Source organism: Diadema antillarum, unplaced genomic scaffold, assembly GCF_040938485.1.
Source record: "Diadema antillarum isolate AM-2024a unplaced genomic scaffold, OU_Dant_1.0 scf00000108, whole genome shotgun sequence".
Lineage (NCBI taxonomy): Eukaryota > Metazoa > Echinodermata > Echinoidea > Diadematoida > Diadematidae > Diadema > Diadema antillarum.
The window spans coordinates 186,883-203,524 of record NW_027270997.1 but is presented as its reverse complement, the minus strand read 5'-3'; the positions used below and the strand labels follow the sequence as shown (position 1 = coordinate 203,524).

At 38.7% G+C, this 16,642-nt stretch overlaps 1 protein-coding gene across 1 annotated transcript; it reads left to right on the top strand.

Annotated features, from left to right (window-relative positions):
* Positions 1-9,911: 9,911 nt before the first annotated feature.
* On the top strand, positions 9,912-15,137 carry LOC139719288 (cytochrome P450 2J6-like). Its single transcript, XM_071630712.1, has 5 exons — positions 9,912-10,371; positions 11,099-11,745; positions 13,392-13,530; positions 14,287-14,493; positions 14,908-15,137. Exons 1-5 carry the CDS (start codon positions 9,912-9,914, stop codon positions 15,135-15,137), a joined length of 1,683 nt encoding a protein of 560 aa, XP_071486813.1.
* Positions 15,138-16,642: the final 1,505 nt, after the last annotated feature.

Below are 16,642 nucleotides of genomic sequence, written 5' to 3'. Positions count from 1 at the left end.
TCATTACCGAAATGGAGTACAGATGAATGAATGAACAGGAGAGTGTTGTAATGCAAATTCGTTATCTAAGGTGTAAAAAAAAAGATAAAAAGAATGAATCACATCATATTTTGCACTGGATGTAATGAATATAATATTTCTAGCTCTTCATCATCTCTGCAATTAATCAAGATATGAACATATGCTATTAGATGTGCTCCTACATAGGCATGTGATGATTTGGCAATCATGCCAAAATGACAGTTTAGAAGATGACAATTTCTGATTTCAATTTAGCTGTGCTTGTCATTACTTTGTGTGCCTTAATCACAAATTTGACAAGAGCCTCACTTCACCAAATTGTCTATGAATTCACTTTTTTCTTTTCTTCTGTGCAGTAAGCAAGGGAATAAAGAATTTTGTGCCTTCTGTTGTTGCAGTGTTGCAGTTGTTTAGTCGACTGTTTGGAAAAGAACCCTGATACTTTGCAATTTCACTCTCTTTTTTTTTCTGCCAGGTGTTGGTAATTTTGAGATGCTATTTTGGAAAAAAAAAAAATGTATATATACATCGTATATTGAAGGTGGTTTGTCATTTCATAAATTGGAAGGGACATGGAAGACGGTAATCCTTCCTATGCATTTCTGTTGATAAGCTCTGTTTCTTGCTCAGTAATTAAAGACTTCCTAAAACAAATTAGGACAAATTTCACTGTCTAGTGATTAAAGTTGATCAAATAAGTCAGATCATGGCCACTGAAAATATCACACACTCGCAAATATGTACATGTCAGGTCAGTTGGCTGATAATCTGTATATCAGATTCTCGCTTGGCTGTCAACATGATATGATGAACTAATGCCTAGCTCCTTTAGTAATAATACTTGTGAATGACCGGTATACATAGATATCACCATCCAACAATGCACTGCACAATTTTAGTTCTTTTCATCTTGGTGGGTACAAATTGAAAAATTACAAATTCACTGATTGTATTGTGTGTAAACAGCAAGGTTCAGTACAACCTGTATTTATGTTCCAAATGTGTTCTATACATTCCATTTGAAATTGGTAAGCGCTTTAGTGGAAAACTAGTAATTGTTCTACTCACCAGAAAGTAGGATTGATAGAAGGTAATAGATTTAAGATATTCACACAGGATTGATCTTAAAGCGGAGAGGTTAAAAATGATAACAACAATTAATTAAAAAAAGAATAAATGATATTGAGTTTTAGCATAAATGTGTTCAGGGTAAGATTACTTTGTACAGTTTGCAGAAAAATTGTGTAGGTAGATAGTAATTCGTGTCAGGATGGCTCCTGTCAATTTCAGATCAAGTTTACGGGACGCATTTCCTTGGACACCAAAAACATGATATTTCAAAGTATTAAATTTGACATAGGAATCTTGCTTATTGTAGTTGTAAGATAACGTCTTATCTCAAACGCCAATTTGAATGTATTATGTTCTGTTAGCGTGCAACATCGGTACATTGCAGGGAGCTTTTGCCGTACAATACATCTCATGATGCCTTAGAGAGTTACAACATTTAACCCTTTCAGCACCACTATCTGAAAATACTCGATAGACATTATGTGCATGAACGTTGCCGATGATACTGACTAAAGTTAACCAGCCATGCCTTCCCGTGTCAGTAGATTATTTTAGACAAATCAAAGGTGAATTCGGAAGACCCAACGTATGTGATGTCGTTCTGTGCAGTATGTGTAATGTAAGGGGTAAAGTGGCAGGGGCATTAAATTTCATTTTGTTTTAAAAAGGTATTATTCAACAGTGTTCGCTTGAATGGTATTAGCTTCAGTGGTTCTATTATTGTGTGTGAAAATGAAGTTTTTGAAAACAAACAAACGCCAAAAAAACTGATTGTGAAACAAAAGTTGTAAATGTGTTTTTTACCGGATTTATCACACTCAATTTATTCCTGATACACGAGTGTTAGAATAAAATGAAAGTGATGTACTGTAAATGTTAACCAATAGCTTGATGGTGACACAAGATTACTTTCAGAGTTTTTACATTCTTCCATGTTGTTGTTTTTTTTTCCATCTGGACATCATTAAACTGCTCAGTGGCAAAGTTTGCCATATTTGGTATTAATCTAGACTGAGTCAGCAGAGCATCAATGTGTTTATGTTGTCTTATAGGGTCATGAGATTATGCAGAGGCAGAATCTTCTGCATACAGCTTTAATTTCTAGGTGCCTTTGCATTGGGTACCTTTGTGTATAAGTCTTCAGTACTTAATTTTACTTATTTAACTTCAATACCTTCGAGGGTTTTAAGACCGCAGTTACTCTGAGATTGGTTTTTCCTCATGTGATGAAAAAAAAAAGAATGAGATGCTTGTTTTAGAAACCTCTTGGTATGATAGACTGGTAATCGTTCATGCTGTAGTCTTGTGGAAATTTTACAAGGGATACAATAGGTAGCTAGTAGGCCTATATATCAAAGTCAGCTCTTGTCGTGGAGTGTAGGGGAGCATCAAACCAATTACTTATTCTTCTGTTTGATCTTTAGTATGATTGATAATTCTGCTCATAATCATCATCGTGATCGTAGGATATGAAAAATCAAGGCTGTCTGAAGCTGTCGCAGTCAGTGGTATAGATAGACCGTTTCTGTAATCTACTAGAATGTACGGATGTTTCTTTTCCAACGGCCTAGTAACTACGCATTTCATACACCTGCTCCCTTCCGTTAACTTCCATAGGCAGGAATTCGTTTAGTTGTTGCTAAATCGGGCAAGCCTTGTGGTTGTTAAGGGCAACTTTTGTGAACAAAGCAAGCACAAAATCTGAATGTATTACAGAACCGGTCTATTCGGGAGTTGTACCATAGCCTATCCTAGCCTCTTTAATAGCAAACTGTCAACTTTCAGAATGAAAATGTTACCTGAATACGCCACATAACTTCAGAATGGCAGGGTCTAATTGTAGATTAGACAGCTCCCCTCGATCGTTCCTGAAGAAAAAAAAATGCTTTAATGTCATTGTCCACTTGCCTCATGTTTGAAATATCTCGTTTGATTTTCATGATAATATTCTTTGTACTTATATGTTGGCTTGCTGTGCTCGTACTTGTCGGCGCTTACAACGGCACGAGGGCCCTTGAAAAAAAACTGATTTCGGTCACTATACTTGTACCTTGAAATGTGTCCATAATATGGACACATTTCAAGGTACAAGTAATATTATAATACATACTGATAAATGACAGGGTGGATAGACGAGCTAGTAGAAGTCCGTGTCGACCGCATTGTATGGCGAGTCATATCGGGATTAACATGTACTTGTGTCTAGAGAGTGAAATATTTTTCACAAAATTGCGAAGGAAAATTATCGTTTTGAGATTATCCTATGAGTATATACGCGAACGTCAACAGTATATGTAACGTAAATTAACAGTAAAGTGATTCAAGGAAACCGTCAAAGTACTTAAGATTCCGTCTACTCTTTACATGTTTTTCATTTGGCAGTTTGAAGAGTTTTGTCTCAAAACGAGTTAACTCCGAGTTAATTTGAGATATTTGCTATCAAAGCTGCTTAAAAAAAAATCATAAGATAATTATGGGATATAGATTCATGACTACAAGTATATTCCTCGTTATGTAACAAGTGAGGGATCACTACAAAAGTTTTATTTTGATGTAGATTATGGACTTTAAAATGTTTAGAAATGACGTTTATCCCGTTTTGCAATTAAACTCTTTATATTGTTATGGAAGATGGCGGTTGCGAATTTGTTCTTGAATACTGAACTGATTAATTTCTATGCTGTGTAGGGTTTTTTTTTTTTAATGGTTCTCAGTAATGTTAGATTATGCACGGGAAATTAAAGGACGACTTCATGGGTTACTGTAATGACTTAAATATAATCAACCCATTGTCATTCAAATCATTTCGTAAACTTTGCACTTGTTGCAGTATTGAGACGGGATTCTCATTAAGTTTGCTAGCTTGCAAAACACAGAATCAGAAGCGTTAGTGCTCAAATGGTTATCTAGTTTCAATAATTTGATTTCTTGTGTGAAATAACGGTAAGAGTTCATGTAATGAATACTTGTTTCCATGGTCAATATGCACGTCTTGATCAAAACTTTGTACGCAGCGGGACATTTGGCCGCAGTAATTGAAGCCTTCAGTTTCCATGAAATTTGTCTTTTTCCCCGCACAAATTCTATGCTCACTTTGAATACCTGTACATAATGCGCCCGTTACATCATACGCTGGATACTTGACAAAAAGTGACGTCAATTCTAGGAACCTTAATTTCCCCCTATTGCAAGAATGTGTGCTTCACTAAGACAATATTAGATGCTCGCACACTATGTGCGGTTGCATAAACTGTAATTTAATTCCTGCTTTTATGTTCTAACTTTAATGTAGTACAATTTGAGAATCTCGCTGTAAATTTTTTTTTTGCCGACAGTGAGGCGATTTTAGTTTCAGAATTATGAAGTCCAGAACTAAAAGGAAATATTGTTATACACAAGAACATTTTTATACAAATTGACCGCTGAATGTGATAAAGTTATGAAATTACGTTTATTCCAGCTCCTGACTATGAAACCGTGCAATGACAACGATTTGGAGAATTCGTGTAAATGTTTGTCTCCAAGAAAATGGAACACTTATGTGCTTTTAAGATATCATGTTGAATGTGTTGATTTCGGAAATCTTTATTATATGAAATGTTTCATCTCAATGCTGTAACAGAATGTGCTTTCGTGAGATAAAGCTGAATTTTTGATAATCGACATTTGAAAAGTACAACGTCGTTTGTCCGTGGAATGCTGTTTTGTAAACATGTGACCTTTTTGTGAAAGTTGCGCACAGAGTGGCAATGTGGCGGTATAGGAGTTCACATATACATGTGCATAAATATGCATTTATGTTGTAACTTGTGCCTGGTGTGTGTGCGTATTTTCTGAGTAGAGATGAGTGTTTAGGGGATAAACACATACACCTTAAAGATTAATCTTAATCCATATTATTTCCTGGTCAGCTGGTATTACATTCGTTGGTAACTACATGGAGAGTGTCAGTGTTTCTATGAGAGAGAATGTGCTACTTAAAGCGATGAAGATGAACACATTTAGTCGCTCTCGGTTTTAAAATCTGATACCTGTAATACATGCATGTATTACATCAATGTAGGGTCCCCACAAGGCAATCCAAAGCAAAGAAAATACAACGCATGCATTGCATTGATTCCTACACCATACAACCCTGCTGTAGTGCCTATCGATAACGAAAATCCGCCTTGAAAGAGGCTGCGAGAATGGACATGGTGGTTTGGCATGTTACTTATATAATATTCAAACTTACAACAACAACATGGGAACTATTATCATGTTTTCATTGTTTGTTTGTTTGTTTTTTGTGTGTTTGTGTTTGTGATGTAATGTATTTTGTAAGGCAGCTGACCACAAGCTTTGCTTTTTTGAGGTTCTGCCTTCCTGTACAATAATTTCATGCATGTGATTTCCTACATGAAGAAAATATGGAAAATAAATGTTATACAAACTTGAACTTGAACAACAACAACAACAACAACAACAACAACAACAAAAACCAGAGAGAAATAGAGAGAGAGAGGAGAGACACACACACACACACACACACAGACCGAACATGGCAAAGCCCTGTTGTCTAAACGCAATTTCAAGGAGTCAAACGCAAATCTTCACCGTCAAACAAAACTTTGTGTTTGATCCGAATCCCCGTTTATGCAACGAGATTTATGCTTGACTAAGATCTTGCGTTTGATAATCTGATCTCTTGTGATGTTTGATTTCATCGCATTTTTAATTTATGCAACGGGGATTAGATCTTTCAAAACAACGTAAGACAAAAAAAAAAAACTACATGGCAAAAACAGGAGGAGAGAGCATAGGACAACAAGGGCAACACTTCAATATGCAATGAACGGTGCAATGTATTTCGATACAATGAAGCGGATTTTTTTTTTCTGCTTCATTGTTTAGTGTCCTGCATTGTTCAGTAGACTCCCGTTATAGTCATATCGGGACCGGCAGTTTTCTTTCGTTATATCGAAATTTCGTTATAACCGAACAAATATGCAATTAAAAAACATGGAACAGACAATGTTGTAACCGGAATTTCTTAACCGTGTTCGTTATAACGGGAGTCCACTGCAGTATGTCCCAAAAAAAATTACAACGGGGCCCTCCGCAATGATATCTTTAAAAGTAGTGAATCAATCTAAATACAAATTCAGGGTATGAAACTATAACTCATTGCCCACATCTTACAGAAAACCTCATTCGATTTGCTTCAGTGGTCAAAGAGAAATACGGAATTTTGTAGAGGATGTCGGGAATCGCTTCTGTCCAAGTTCTGTCTATTATTCACACACAAGATCATCGAAGTGCTAAACTCGGAAGAATCCGATTCATGACATGCTTTACAACAATCAACATTTCTCTGTGACCGCTTAACCTAATTGAATGGGATTTTCTGCAAAATAGAGCTAAGATGTCATATTTCAAGACCCTGAAGTAGCACTTAGACAGGTTGATTATATTGGGTGTTATCAGTTCGAAAATCTGATTGTAATTTTTGGGGCGACTTACTGCAGTATGTCCCCAAAATAATTACAATCAGATTTTTGCATTGACAACGCCCTATATGATTACATTTTCTAAATGCTACTTCAGGGCATTAAAATATAACATTTTAGCTTTATTTTGCAGAAATCCCCATTCGATTTGGTCAAGCGGTCACAGAGAAATGTGGATTGTTGTAAAGCATGTCATGAATCGGATTTTTCCGAGTTTAGCACTTCGATGATCTTGTGTCTGAATAATAGACAGAACTTGGACAGAAGAGATTCCCGACATCCTCTACAAAATTCCGTATTTCTCTTTGACCACTGAAGCAAATCAAATGGGGTTTTCTGTAAGATGTGGGCAATGAGTTATAGTTTCATACCCTGAATTTGTATTTAGATTGATTCACTATTTTTAAAGATATCATTGCGAAGGGCCCCGTTGTAATTTTTTTGGGGACATACTGTATAGTATCTTGGTGTGCATTTAATCGTACGAGCGGTGGATGTATCTATCACGATCAGATTCATCATCAATCGGCAACCTACCGGAGACGATGTGAAGACGTCTCCTCGACTGACAAAGACGTCTTGGAGACGTCGCGCCGACTTCTCTAACGTCCGCAACTTCCGGAGTCGCTTTCTTTAATGGTGAGAGCACAAGTCAGTTTATGGTCTTTCGAGTTGCACGAGTCACGGCGCCTGATCAGTCGCATCGAAGTCTCCTCCAGCGAGACACGCCCTTAAACAATTAGGCCTACATTATGGTACTCTCTAAAAAAAATCGAGTGAAAATATTCACTCTTAAAAGAGTGAATACAAAAAAGAGTGAATTTTGAGCGAAAATGTTCATTTTCACTCATTTTGGAGTGACGTCAGGGATCACTCCAAAATCTTCGAGTGATCCCTGACGTCTCTCCAAAATGAGTGAAAATGAGCATTTTCACTCAAAATTCACTCTTTTTTTTATTTACTCTTTTTAGAGTGAAAATTTTCACTCGATTTTTTTTTAGAGAGTAATAAATCCAACCTGTCAAAACTGGCAAGTACCTGTAAGTGATTTTACCAAGCGTAATGACAAAAGTTTTTATCGATTGTCATTATCATCACCATTATGACCGGAACTGACCGCAAGAGTCACTCTGCTATCTACAGATGATTTGCATCTCCGTCACATCCGGAAGTAGGTGCATCTTTTATAAGTTCCTATTCCATCATTTGCCCATATCTCTTATCAGACCAGATCCTGTTTATATTCACCTATGTACGTGATATAGCTGCTGTGAACACAAAGTTCCACATTTAGATTGACCTTGTCAGATTAGTTCAGGGCCAATTAACTGATGAAGGGCGTCAATATATTATTTCTCGTCAATAAACCTGTTCAATCACCTTTTTGAAGGTCATTTTGAATATCGTTAATACAGCAAAGGGGGTTCCTAGTAACAACAAGGATGCTTGCTCGAGGATTGCCCGACAACACTACACATACTGCCTGCAAAGTTGATTCTGAATATTCCACTGTATGTAACAGTGACATGTGGACAGTGACAATCTGTTGGTCGTATAGTTCGTCATTATGTCCTCAGTGATGAATATCAACAAAATTCACTCTTAAAAGAAGATGCAAAATATAATTAAAGGGATGGTACATTATTGGTGGAGATGAGAATTGGGCTTTTAACTTTTGACGAGATACCGAGAAAAAAAAACTTTATGATAATAGCACAGAACATACCATTTTTAAAGAAATTCAAAGTTTATTTGATGAATATCGGGTTTGGAATGACTGAAACATCCAAACCCAAAGTAAAACAAGCCGATCGTAATAAAGTGTGGGTCCCACACTTTATCAGAATTGCTCTTTTTTTTTTTGATATTTCAAAGCCAATTTTCATCAAATAAACGTTGAATTCCTCATATTACATGCTCTTTCATATTTCATGAGAGGTTTATCATTATCTCACCAAAAAAAAAAAAAACAATGTTAGAAACCTGAAATTAGGTCTCAACCAAAACTATATTATCCCTTTAAGGCCACCGCACACTCTGAGACTTACGGTCGCACGACTAAGCGACTGAGGATCTGAAATAAACAAGCATGTTTATTCCGAAGCTGTCGTGATTTATATCGGATCCAAAGTACGTCAGTCGTGCGACCGAAAGTGATAACTTTATAGTGTGAGATGGTCTTTAACAAAGCCACAGAACGGGGTTACCAACAGTCCCGCTCAGTTTCGAGAAATAATGTTGAATATGCACAAGAGACAAAATTGGCTGTGGTTGTTTTCAATCTTTGTGATATCGGAGTTGACTGTAATAAATTTTATGTACTCAGTATGAATGTTTCTTTTGATATCGGGTGAAAACGGTTCTTTAACAGGTCCGTGTACTGTATAATCTATAATTATGAAGAACAGTCTTTGATCTTCGCAAACACATGCCCAGTGACAACCATTCTGCGCAAGTATACCGTCATCATTTTCCACAGTCAGAGACCACATAGAGACAGTCCTGATATCGGAAATGTTTTGTCTGTTATTTGAGATTTAATAGGGTTGGCAAAAGTCTAGATTTCATCGTTGAAAACTTTTATTGTCGGCATGACCAGTAAGCTTGGAATCGGGGATTACAACTCCTCGTCCTCCTTCTCCTCCTGGTCTTCTTCTTTCTTCTTCTTTCCTCTTCATTTTCCGCCTCCTCCTCGTCTTTCTTTTCTCTTTAATAAACTTCTCCTTCATCTTCTTCTTCTCCCCTTTTCTATCCATGTCCTGAAATTTAACAGGAGCAGGAATGACATTAAACAACAACTTGTTGCGTCATGATGAGATGATCGATGCATTACAAGCGCAATCCTCTCAAAGCTCGTCCAATCATCGTGATTCTATATAGGCCTACATGTGTCTCGTGATTTATAGTAATCTTACCAGGAAAGGACAGAAGAGGGACGAATGCGTCTTTATACCGGAAGAGCAAACAATGTGTTACGGCACGCAAAGCAAACGTAGGAACCTGCTATCAGCGGTCAAGAGCGGACCGGTGATACATCCTAGCTTTAAGCCTTATGCAAGTATCAAAAGAGGGTTCTTGAGAAATATGAAGGGGGAAAAAAGGCAAGAAACTTGAGTGGTATTCAGTTTACTTGAGCTGGTGCGATTCGTATTTAATGAGGCTTACATTCAAAAGACCTCATTTCTTCGCGAGCTCATTTGGTTCCTAACAACACTATAAGTCAATTATTTCTGCCTGTGAAGATTTCGAGGTACATATTTTAATGTGTATATAGAATCCGATTAAAAATATTTTTCTTCGTGTTAAGAAGTCCTGTGAGTGGATATCAAAATGGACGTTGGGAAAGTTCTCGCTCACGGTCAACCTAGTCTTGCCCGGTCGGCCGGTATCGTGTCCGTGCTCCGTTTCTTGCTCCATCTGACATCGAGAGCCAGACATGCCAGACGTAACACCGTCGTGCTCGTTGCTGCCAGCATCGTTCTCGCCGCATTTGCTTCGTATCAACGGCTCGCGAAGTCGAGATACGGCCGCAGACGTCGTCGCCTTCCACCAGGGCCGACCAACTATCCCTTCCTTGGTATCCTGCCGCTGTTGGGGTCTGAGAACCCGGGCAAGTCGGCGCTGGAGTTGTCCAAAAAGTACGGACCCGTCTTCTACGGTAAGCTGGGCAGTTTCCACGCCATCTTCCTGAATGACTACGAGAGCGTGAAGGAGGCCTTCGCCAGGTCCGGCGATGCATTCAGCGATCGACCACGGCTGACGTCACTCGAAATATACGGGCAAGGCCGAGGTAAGTGAGCCCGGGATCGTTATCTGAAATGAATTTTCGATTGTGGTCTTTATCTATGATTTGGTATCAGTAAGTGGAATGATTTCCACAAATCATTCTCTTTATTTTGTCTTTGCCGCGTAATGACGAGCTATACTTTATGTTTTGTTTAAAATAAATGGGAGTTTCATTCTCACTTGTGTCATCCCATTACTCCTCAAGTAAAGTGTTAGAGGTAAATTACTTGAGCTTACTCAAAAAGCACTGACCACAGAATACATTTAATGGGTACTATGCAACCTCGTAAACACTTTTGGGTGATACACGGTACAAGCTTAGTTTTAATTCTTTGTTCGTCTGCGTTTATGCTTCCCTTTTGACTTTTCTTATTCTTCTTCTGCCTCTCATTCTTTCTTTGTTCTCTCCTAGTATCAACCAATTATCATACCGACGTATTCTTTGGATAGAAATGTCACGTGCGTCAGTCATCCTAAACATTGCATTTCACGGAATCCCCCCAAAATCAGTAGAGCATCGCAAAGATAGGTCTTCTCCCTATCTGTCCATCAATGGAATGTTACCAACGATATGTTCTATATTCTGATGTGCTTTTTGGTCTGGGTTTGTTTGTTATTGCTCACTTTGCGGTGCAAAAATTAATTTGCTCTCACTGAATGACGCTGAAAGTGCAAGGAATTAATAATTGTTGGTCGAATCACACGATGCGTTTCTATCTTGCATTCTTCAGGAGTTGCCTGCTGTCACTATGACAACCAATGGAAGGAGCAGCGTCGCTTTCTGCTCAAGCTGCTTCGAAATCAGGGAATGGGGCGAGCGGGAAACAGTTTGGAGAATCGCATCCTCACCGAGGCCTCCATCCTCGCCGATGCTGTTGCGGCCACCAGCGGAGAGAACTTTGACCCCAAACTTCTGATGACCAAGGCTGTGTCCAACATCATCTGCAGCCTCACATTCGGCAAGCGCTTCGATTACGACGACTGCAAGTTCGAGCAGTTCATCAACGCCCTGGAGCGGGTATTCGAGCACGCCGACGTTGCCGGCGCCACGAACTACTTCTGGTTCATGAAGTACGTGCCTTTTAGCGCCTGTCACAAATTGGACGACCTTGCGCGCACACTGGAGCGCGGATTGTTCGCGCACGAGAGAGACGCGCACAAGAAAGTGTTCAACCCAGACGACTGTCGCGATATGATAGATTTCTTCCTGAAAGAAACGCGGGAAAACGAGGAGAAAGTGAGAGCTGGTGAGAAAGTAGTGACGGGTTTCAAGGAGGAGTACCTGCCCTCGCTGATCGGGGACATCTTCGCCGCCGGCACGGACACGACGGCGTGTAGCATGTATTGGCTGATGATACTTACCATCAAATACCCGAAGGTAGGGTGGAGTGACGATTTTCATTAATCGATGTTAGGAATTATTACATTATGTAAAAGCATTGCGGAATTAACTGTATTTTCTTTTCTTTTGCTGCAACTGTTATCTATTACTATCACTAGCTGCTACAACTATTTCTTTTTTTTCCATAATCTTTTATTGATTCCATATTCAAAACAAATACATGAAAAAACACAATACATCGTTGAGTAAAAAAATACAAACACATTGCTGCGTACATTACTTAGTGTTACAAGTAGGCCTATCATACAAGAAGTAATAATGGCATCAAAACTGATGTTTCTGGTGATGAAAAGTTATAATCATCATGGCATCATTGTCATCATCATAAATAGTAAGTCTGTAATACAACAAGGTCATTACAATTGGTCAGATACTTTTGCGTTATGAAATTGATTAATATGCCAATTATGTTACTGACGATTACTCTCCAGGCAGGGACTACAAAAATAGATAAACAGATGAAAGAATGGCGAATAACGCAGACGATTAATGCATGACATGTGTTTCAACGTATCTCAATCATTACTGGATTCAAATCGTATGATGCAGATCTGTGTCAGGGGAAAGAATCTCTTTGCTCTTGCCAAGACTAAGTGATAATCTCAGTGTCATGTAATTCTTGCCCGTTACTGATGAATTTCCCGGTAATTCCCGATTTTTAGATTACGTATGAGTTACATATTATGTTCAATTGACATCACTCATCACGCTGCACCCACGTTTTCTAAATACGCTTAAAGACAAAGAGGAAAAACAACCACTTGTCTATATCCATGCACAAAAAAAGGAAAAAACAAAATAAATAAAAAAACACGGAACAATTATCTTTGTGACTTCATCAGAGACAGCGATTAACCTGAATAAGTTCTTTATCTCAAACTGCCATCAAACGAGTTGCTCGCGTGGGTGGGGTGCCGCCAGATATCACCACTGGTCTGCTATCTTCGTTTGCTATATTTAAGCATTCTGACCATATTTTTAGCCAGTCTTTGGTCTATTTCTGGGATCGTTTCTATATTTAAAACCGCGAATTAGGCTAATCGATTGTGTTATCTTTCGTGACGTATTTGCCCGAATCCCAATAAGATATCCTTCTCGGGCGGGGTATGGGAGGGGTAACAAAGTGGACACCATCGGGATGCCCAAGAACCGTTAATCTCTTGTTCACACCGAATAGCGATAAGAACGGGAAATGTACACAAATATATTTGCTACATTCTTCCCGAGACTGTAAGTGTAAATAAGACTGATTAGTCTGGACTCTTGGAAAATAGCCAAGAGTTACTATGGATAACGTAAACACAGATAGAAAAGTAACGGTGTATCAAACCGCAATGATACACCATACTTACGGAATCCATGTTAATTTGAGTCATCCGTACATGCCCTGATACATGCAATGATGTACACAAAGCTGATCAGAGTAGAACCATAAAAGTCACTACAATACAATGTGACGAAAGCAAGCAGGAGCCATGTAAGTTACTGTGTGTGTGAGGGGGGATGTGGTACCTTTTGTTGAGGTCGCAGACTCCAACAAGAAATCCCTTTTTTGCAAACGAGGACTTGTCCTCTAAGTAATGCTTTTCTCTTTGTTGTTGTTGTTGTCTTAAATCGTGCAGTATCAGCTACGAGTCCAGGAGGAACTGGACAGGGTCGTTGGTCGTCATCGACTGCCTCGCCAGTCCGACCGGTCGTCGTTACCTTTCGTCAACGCCTTTCTGGCCGAGACTCTCCGATTTGCCGCCGGAGGTCCTTTCGGTAAGCCTCGGCTTTCTTGAAGAGCTGCATGTGAATACAACTTAAAGTGTACATTAGTGACAGGTGATTTGAGACTAATGATAATAGGCCCTAATGGTGATAGTGGTAATAGGCCCTAATGATGATAATGGTAACAATAATAATAATAATTATAATAATGATATCAACAACAACAAGAAAAAGATATTGATTGATGAAATATGGGGCATCCAACGGGAGAAATTGTGTACAGTTTATCTCGTCGATGCGGTAAAGAGAAAATTAGTTAAGAACAGAAAGTATACGGACATAAAACAGAGAGGAAACGGATGATAAAAAAGGTAGCACACGAAGGAAAATTACAGTGGTGATATAAAAACGACAGTAATGATGGCGAGCCGTTGATTATACTTTAATACGAGGATGAGCGAAACAGATGAAAATGGGAGTTAAACAAGGAAAAAGAAAAGAACAGAAGAGGAGAAGAAATGAGAACAAAATATTTAAAAAAAAAGAAAAAGAAGACCTAACTAATATGAGCCATTGCTGGCCGGACCCAATTCTGCCATAGCATCAGGGAGGTGCCCCACCTCCCTGGCCATAGCCTGTATCAACTGTGTGGGGAGAGTCGTCTCGACTTCCCTGCTCGAAGGCATCCTAGGTTATTGTCCCTTTGAAACAACCAAACTGCATGATTATGAGTGGCCAACGTTGATTACCTAACTCTAAACGGTCACAGCCTTGAGTTTTCTCGTTGTATATTCTCTCTGGGTTCAGGCGTTCCACACGGAGCCGTGACCGATACTACTTTCCGAGGGTACGACGTACCAAAGGGCACTGTTATGGTCGCCAATCACTACGCCATCTTGTATGACCCGGAAGTCTTTCCCAACCCCGACACCTTTGACCCGTGTCGGTTTCTAGATGAAGATGGATACATTATCAAGAGCTTGGTGGACAGAACACACAGTCAGTTTGGCGTTGGTGAGTTATTTTCTTGTTTTTTTTTTCTTATTATTGGTTTTGTGCTTTCTTTTATTGATAAGATGCTTTGTTTTGTTTGTTTGTTATCAAATGTAATGTTTATGTATGATTGTCTTGAGAAATATCTTTTCTTTTAATCTATATTTTCTGTGTTTAGAATGTATGAATACAGCAACAGAAAATTCTCTGGTAGAACAAGGAAGAATCGATCAAGTAGCATCAGTACTAATGGTAGAACTAACAGACGAAGCTACGACAGTGATGTTGCAAAGATTGTAATTGTCATCGTAGTAGTAGCAATGGTCCCAAGAAGTGGTAAAATGAGGAGCAGCAGCAGTTAAAGAAGAAGCTGTAGAAGTGATATGCACGATTATTATCGCGTATCATCCTTTCTTTCGTCTCTGCTCTCACCAGGACGACGTGCGTGTGTCGGGGAGCAGCTCGCCCAAAGCGAACGGTTCATCTTCTTCACACACCTGTTGCATCAATTCAACTTTAGCGCCCCCAACGGTCCTGACTCGGTCAGTCTGAACTCGCATTTCGGCCTGAGTCGCTCTCCGTTTCCGTACGAACTGCGTGCTGAGAAAAGAGACATAGCCGTGATCATCGGGGAAGGCGATCAGGAGCCCGTCAGGCAACGATGACCTCAACTAAGGCTTCGGATCAGAAATCGAAGAAGACCACGTTGTATCAGTGTTTCAGTGTCAATGATGTCATTGTTGTTGTTTGGTGATTTTTTTTTATTTTTTTTTTTTTGGGATGGGGGCGGGGGTTGTTGTTTGGACCTTATACTCATATTATCTATTTATTTTCCCGCTTACACAAGTGTGGTGTAAATGTTATAAGAGATTGAAGTACGTATGGGAACCAGACAAGAACTCTATCGGGTTTGTCCGAGATGATACAAACAGAACGAAGATGAGGAGACTAAATAATTCCCTCAACCTCCAGTGCACAACGTGGTTGTACATTGCCTCACGATAGTAAAGTCAGACGCTTCAAAACTTGCACAGCTACGTCAATTGAATTCTTCGAAATAGAATTCTTTCAAAGATTAGAATACTGATTAAGAATGTTGAATACTATCATGATTTTGTGTGAGTGTCATTCGTGGGTATGGCCTCATGGCTCAATAGAACTAATATTTTATATCGAAATGTGTGTGATACGGTGCTGTCTCGCAATCCTTCCACATATTTTTTTTTCTATTAGACTCTATGATGTTATTAGAATAATAATTCTGTTATTCATGCATAATTTACAAAAGGAACCCTATTTTTTCAGTGTGTGTTCAGCTAAGTTTATTCTCATGCTATCCATGTGACAATTATAACCATGATTCATTTAACAATATATTTTATATGCTTGTATATGGTACGTATATCATCTTCTGTATATAGATGCCAATGTTTATATTATCTTCTTCATTCAGTCTTCGAAAATGAAGTTTATTCTATCTCTGAAATAGTCTCCAACCATTATTCATTTCATGTGTTCATGTCTACGTAAAAGACATGTTGTTTTAGCATTTTCAGTTCATTACCTCCGTATTCTATTGTAAGTTGTATATGATATTTTGAATGCTAGGAAGGTGCTGTAAAAATGTAAAGAATTGGTGAGGGGTTAGATCATCAATTTGCTCCGTTTTCATAAGTGGAGGAAAATTCAATTGAATTGAACAACGAAAATCTCACAAAAATCAATAAAGGATGTACACGTACCTTTCTACACAACCATGTACACAGTGCTCATAGTACCCCTCCCCTTACACACACAAGCGCGCATAATGCAATGCCTTTTTTCCTCTCAGCGTGATAGCTGCTGCAGTCACATGACATGCAGAGGTATAATTAGGTGATGATGTCATCCCTTCTCCAGAGTCCATTCCATTGCACATTAATTTTCACTAAATCTTCTCTTTTCTTTTTCGAGCCTGAAGTCAGAAATTACAAAAATGGAAACTTTTCACTTCAAATTGTTGTTATATTTTCAGGTACCAGCCAACTGGAGGGTAGATAAGGGATGGCATTTATTTAGTTTGTTTATACATTATCGTTCACTGCCTGTGTAGTGGTGACGTCAGCAATATCATTTTGTTTTTGCAAAAAAAAAAATGCGGAAAATACATGAATAAATTAATTTTAAAAAC

Coding starts and splice junctions, on each gene's coding strand:
- LOC139719288 (XM_071630712.1), top strand. CDS start 9,912: ATGGACGTTGGGAAAGTTCTCGCTCACGGTCAACCTAGTCTTGCCCGG. Junction 10,372..11,098: donor AATATACGGGCAAGGCCGAG/GTAAGTGAGCCC, acceptor TGCATTCTTCAG/GAGTTGCCTGCTGTCACTAT. Junction 11,746..13,391: donor TTACCATCAAATACCCGAAG/GTAGGGTGGAGT, acceptor TAAATCGTGCAG/TATCAGCTACGAGTCCAGGA.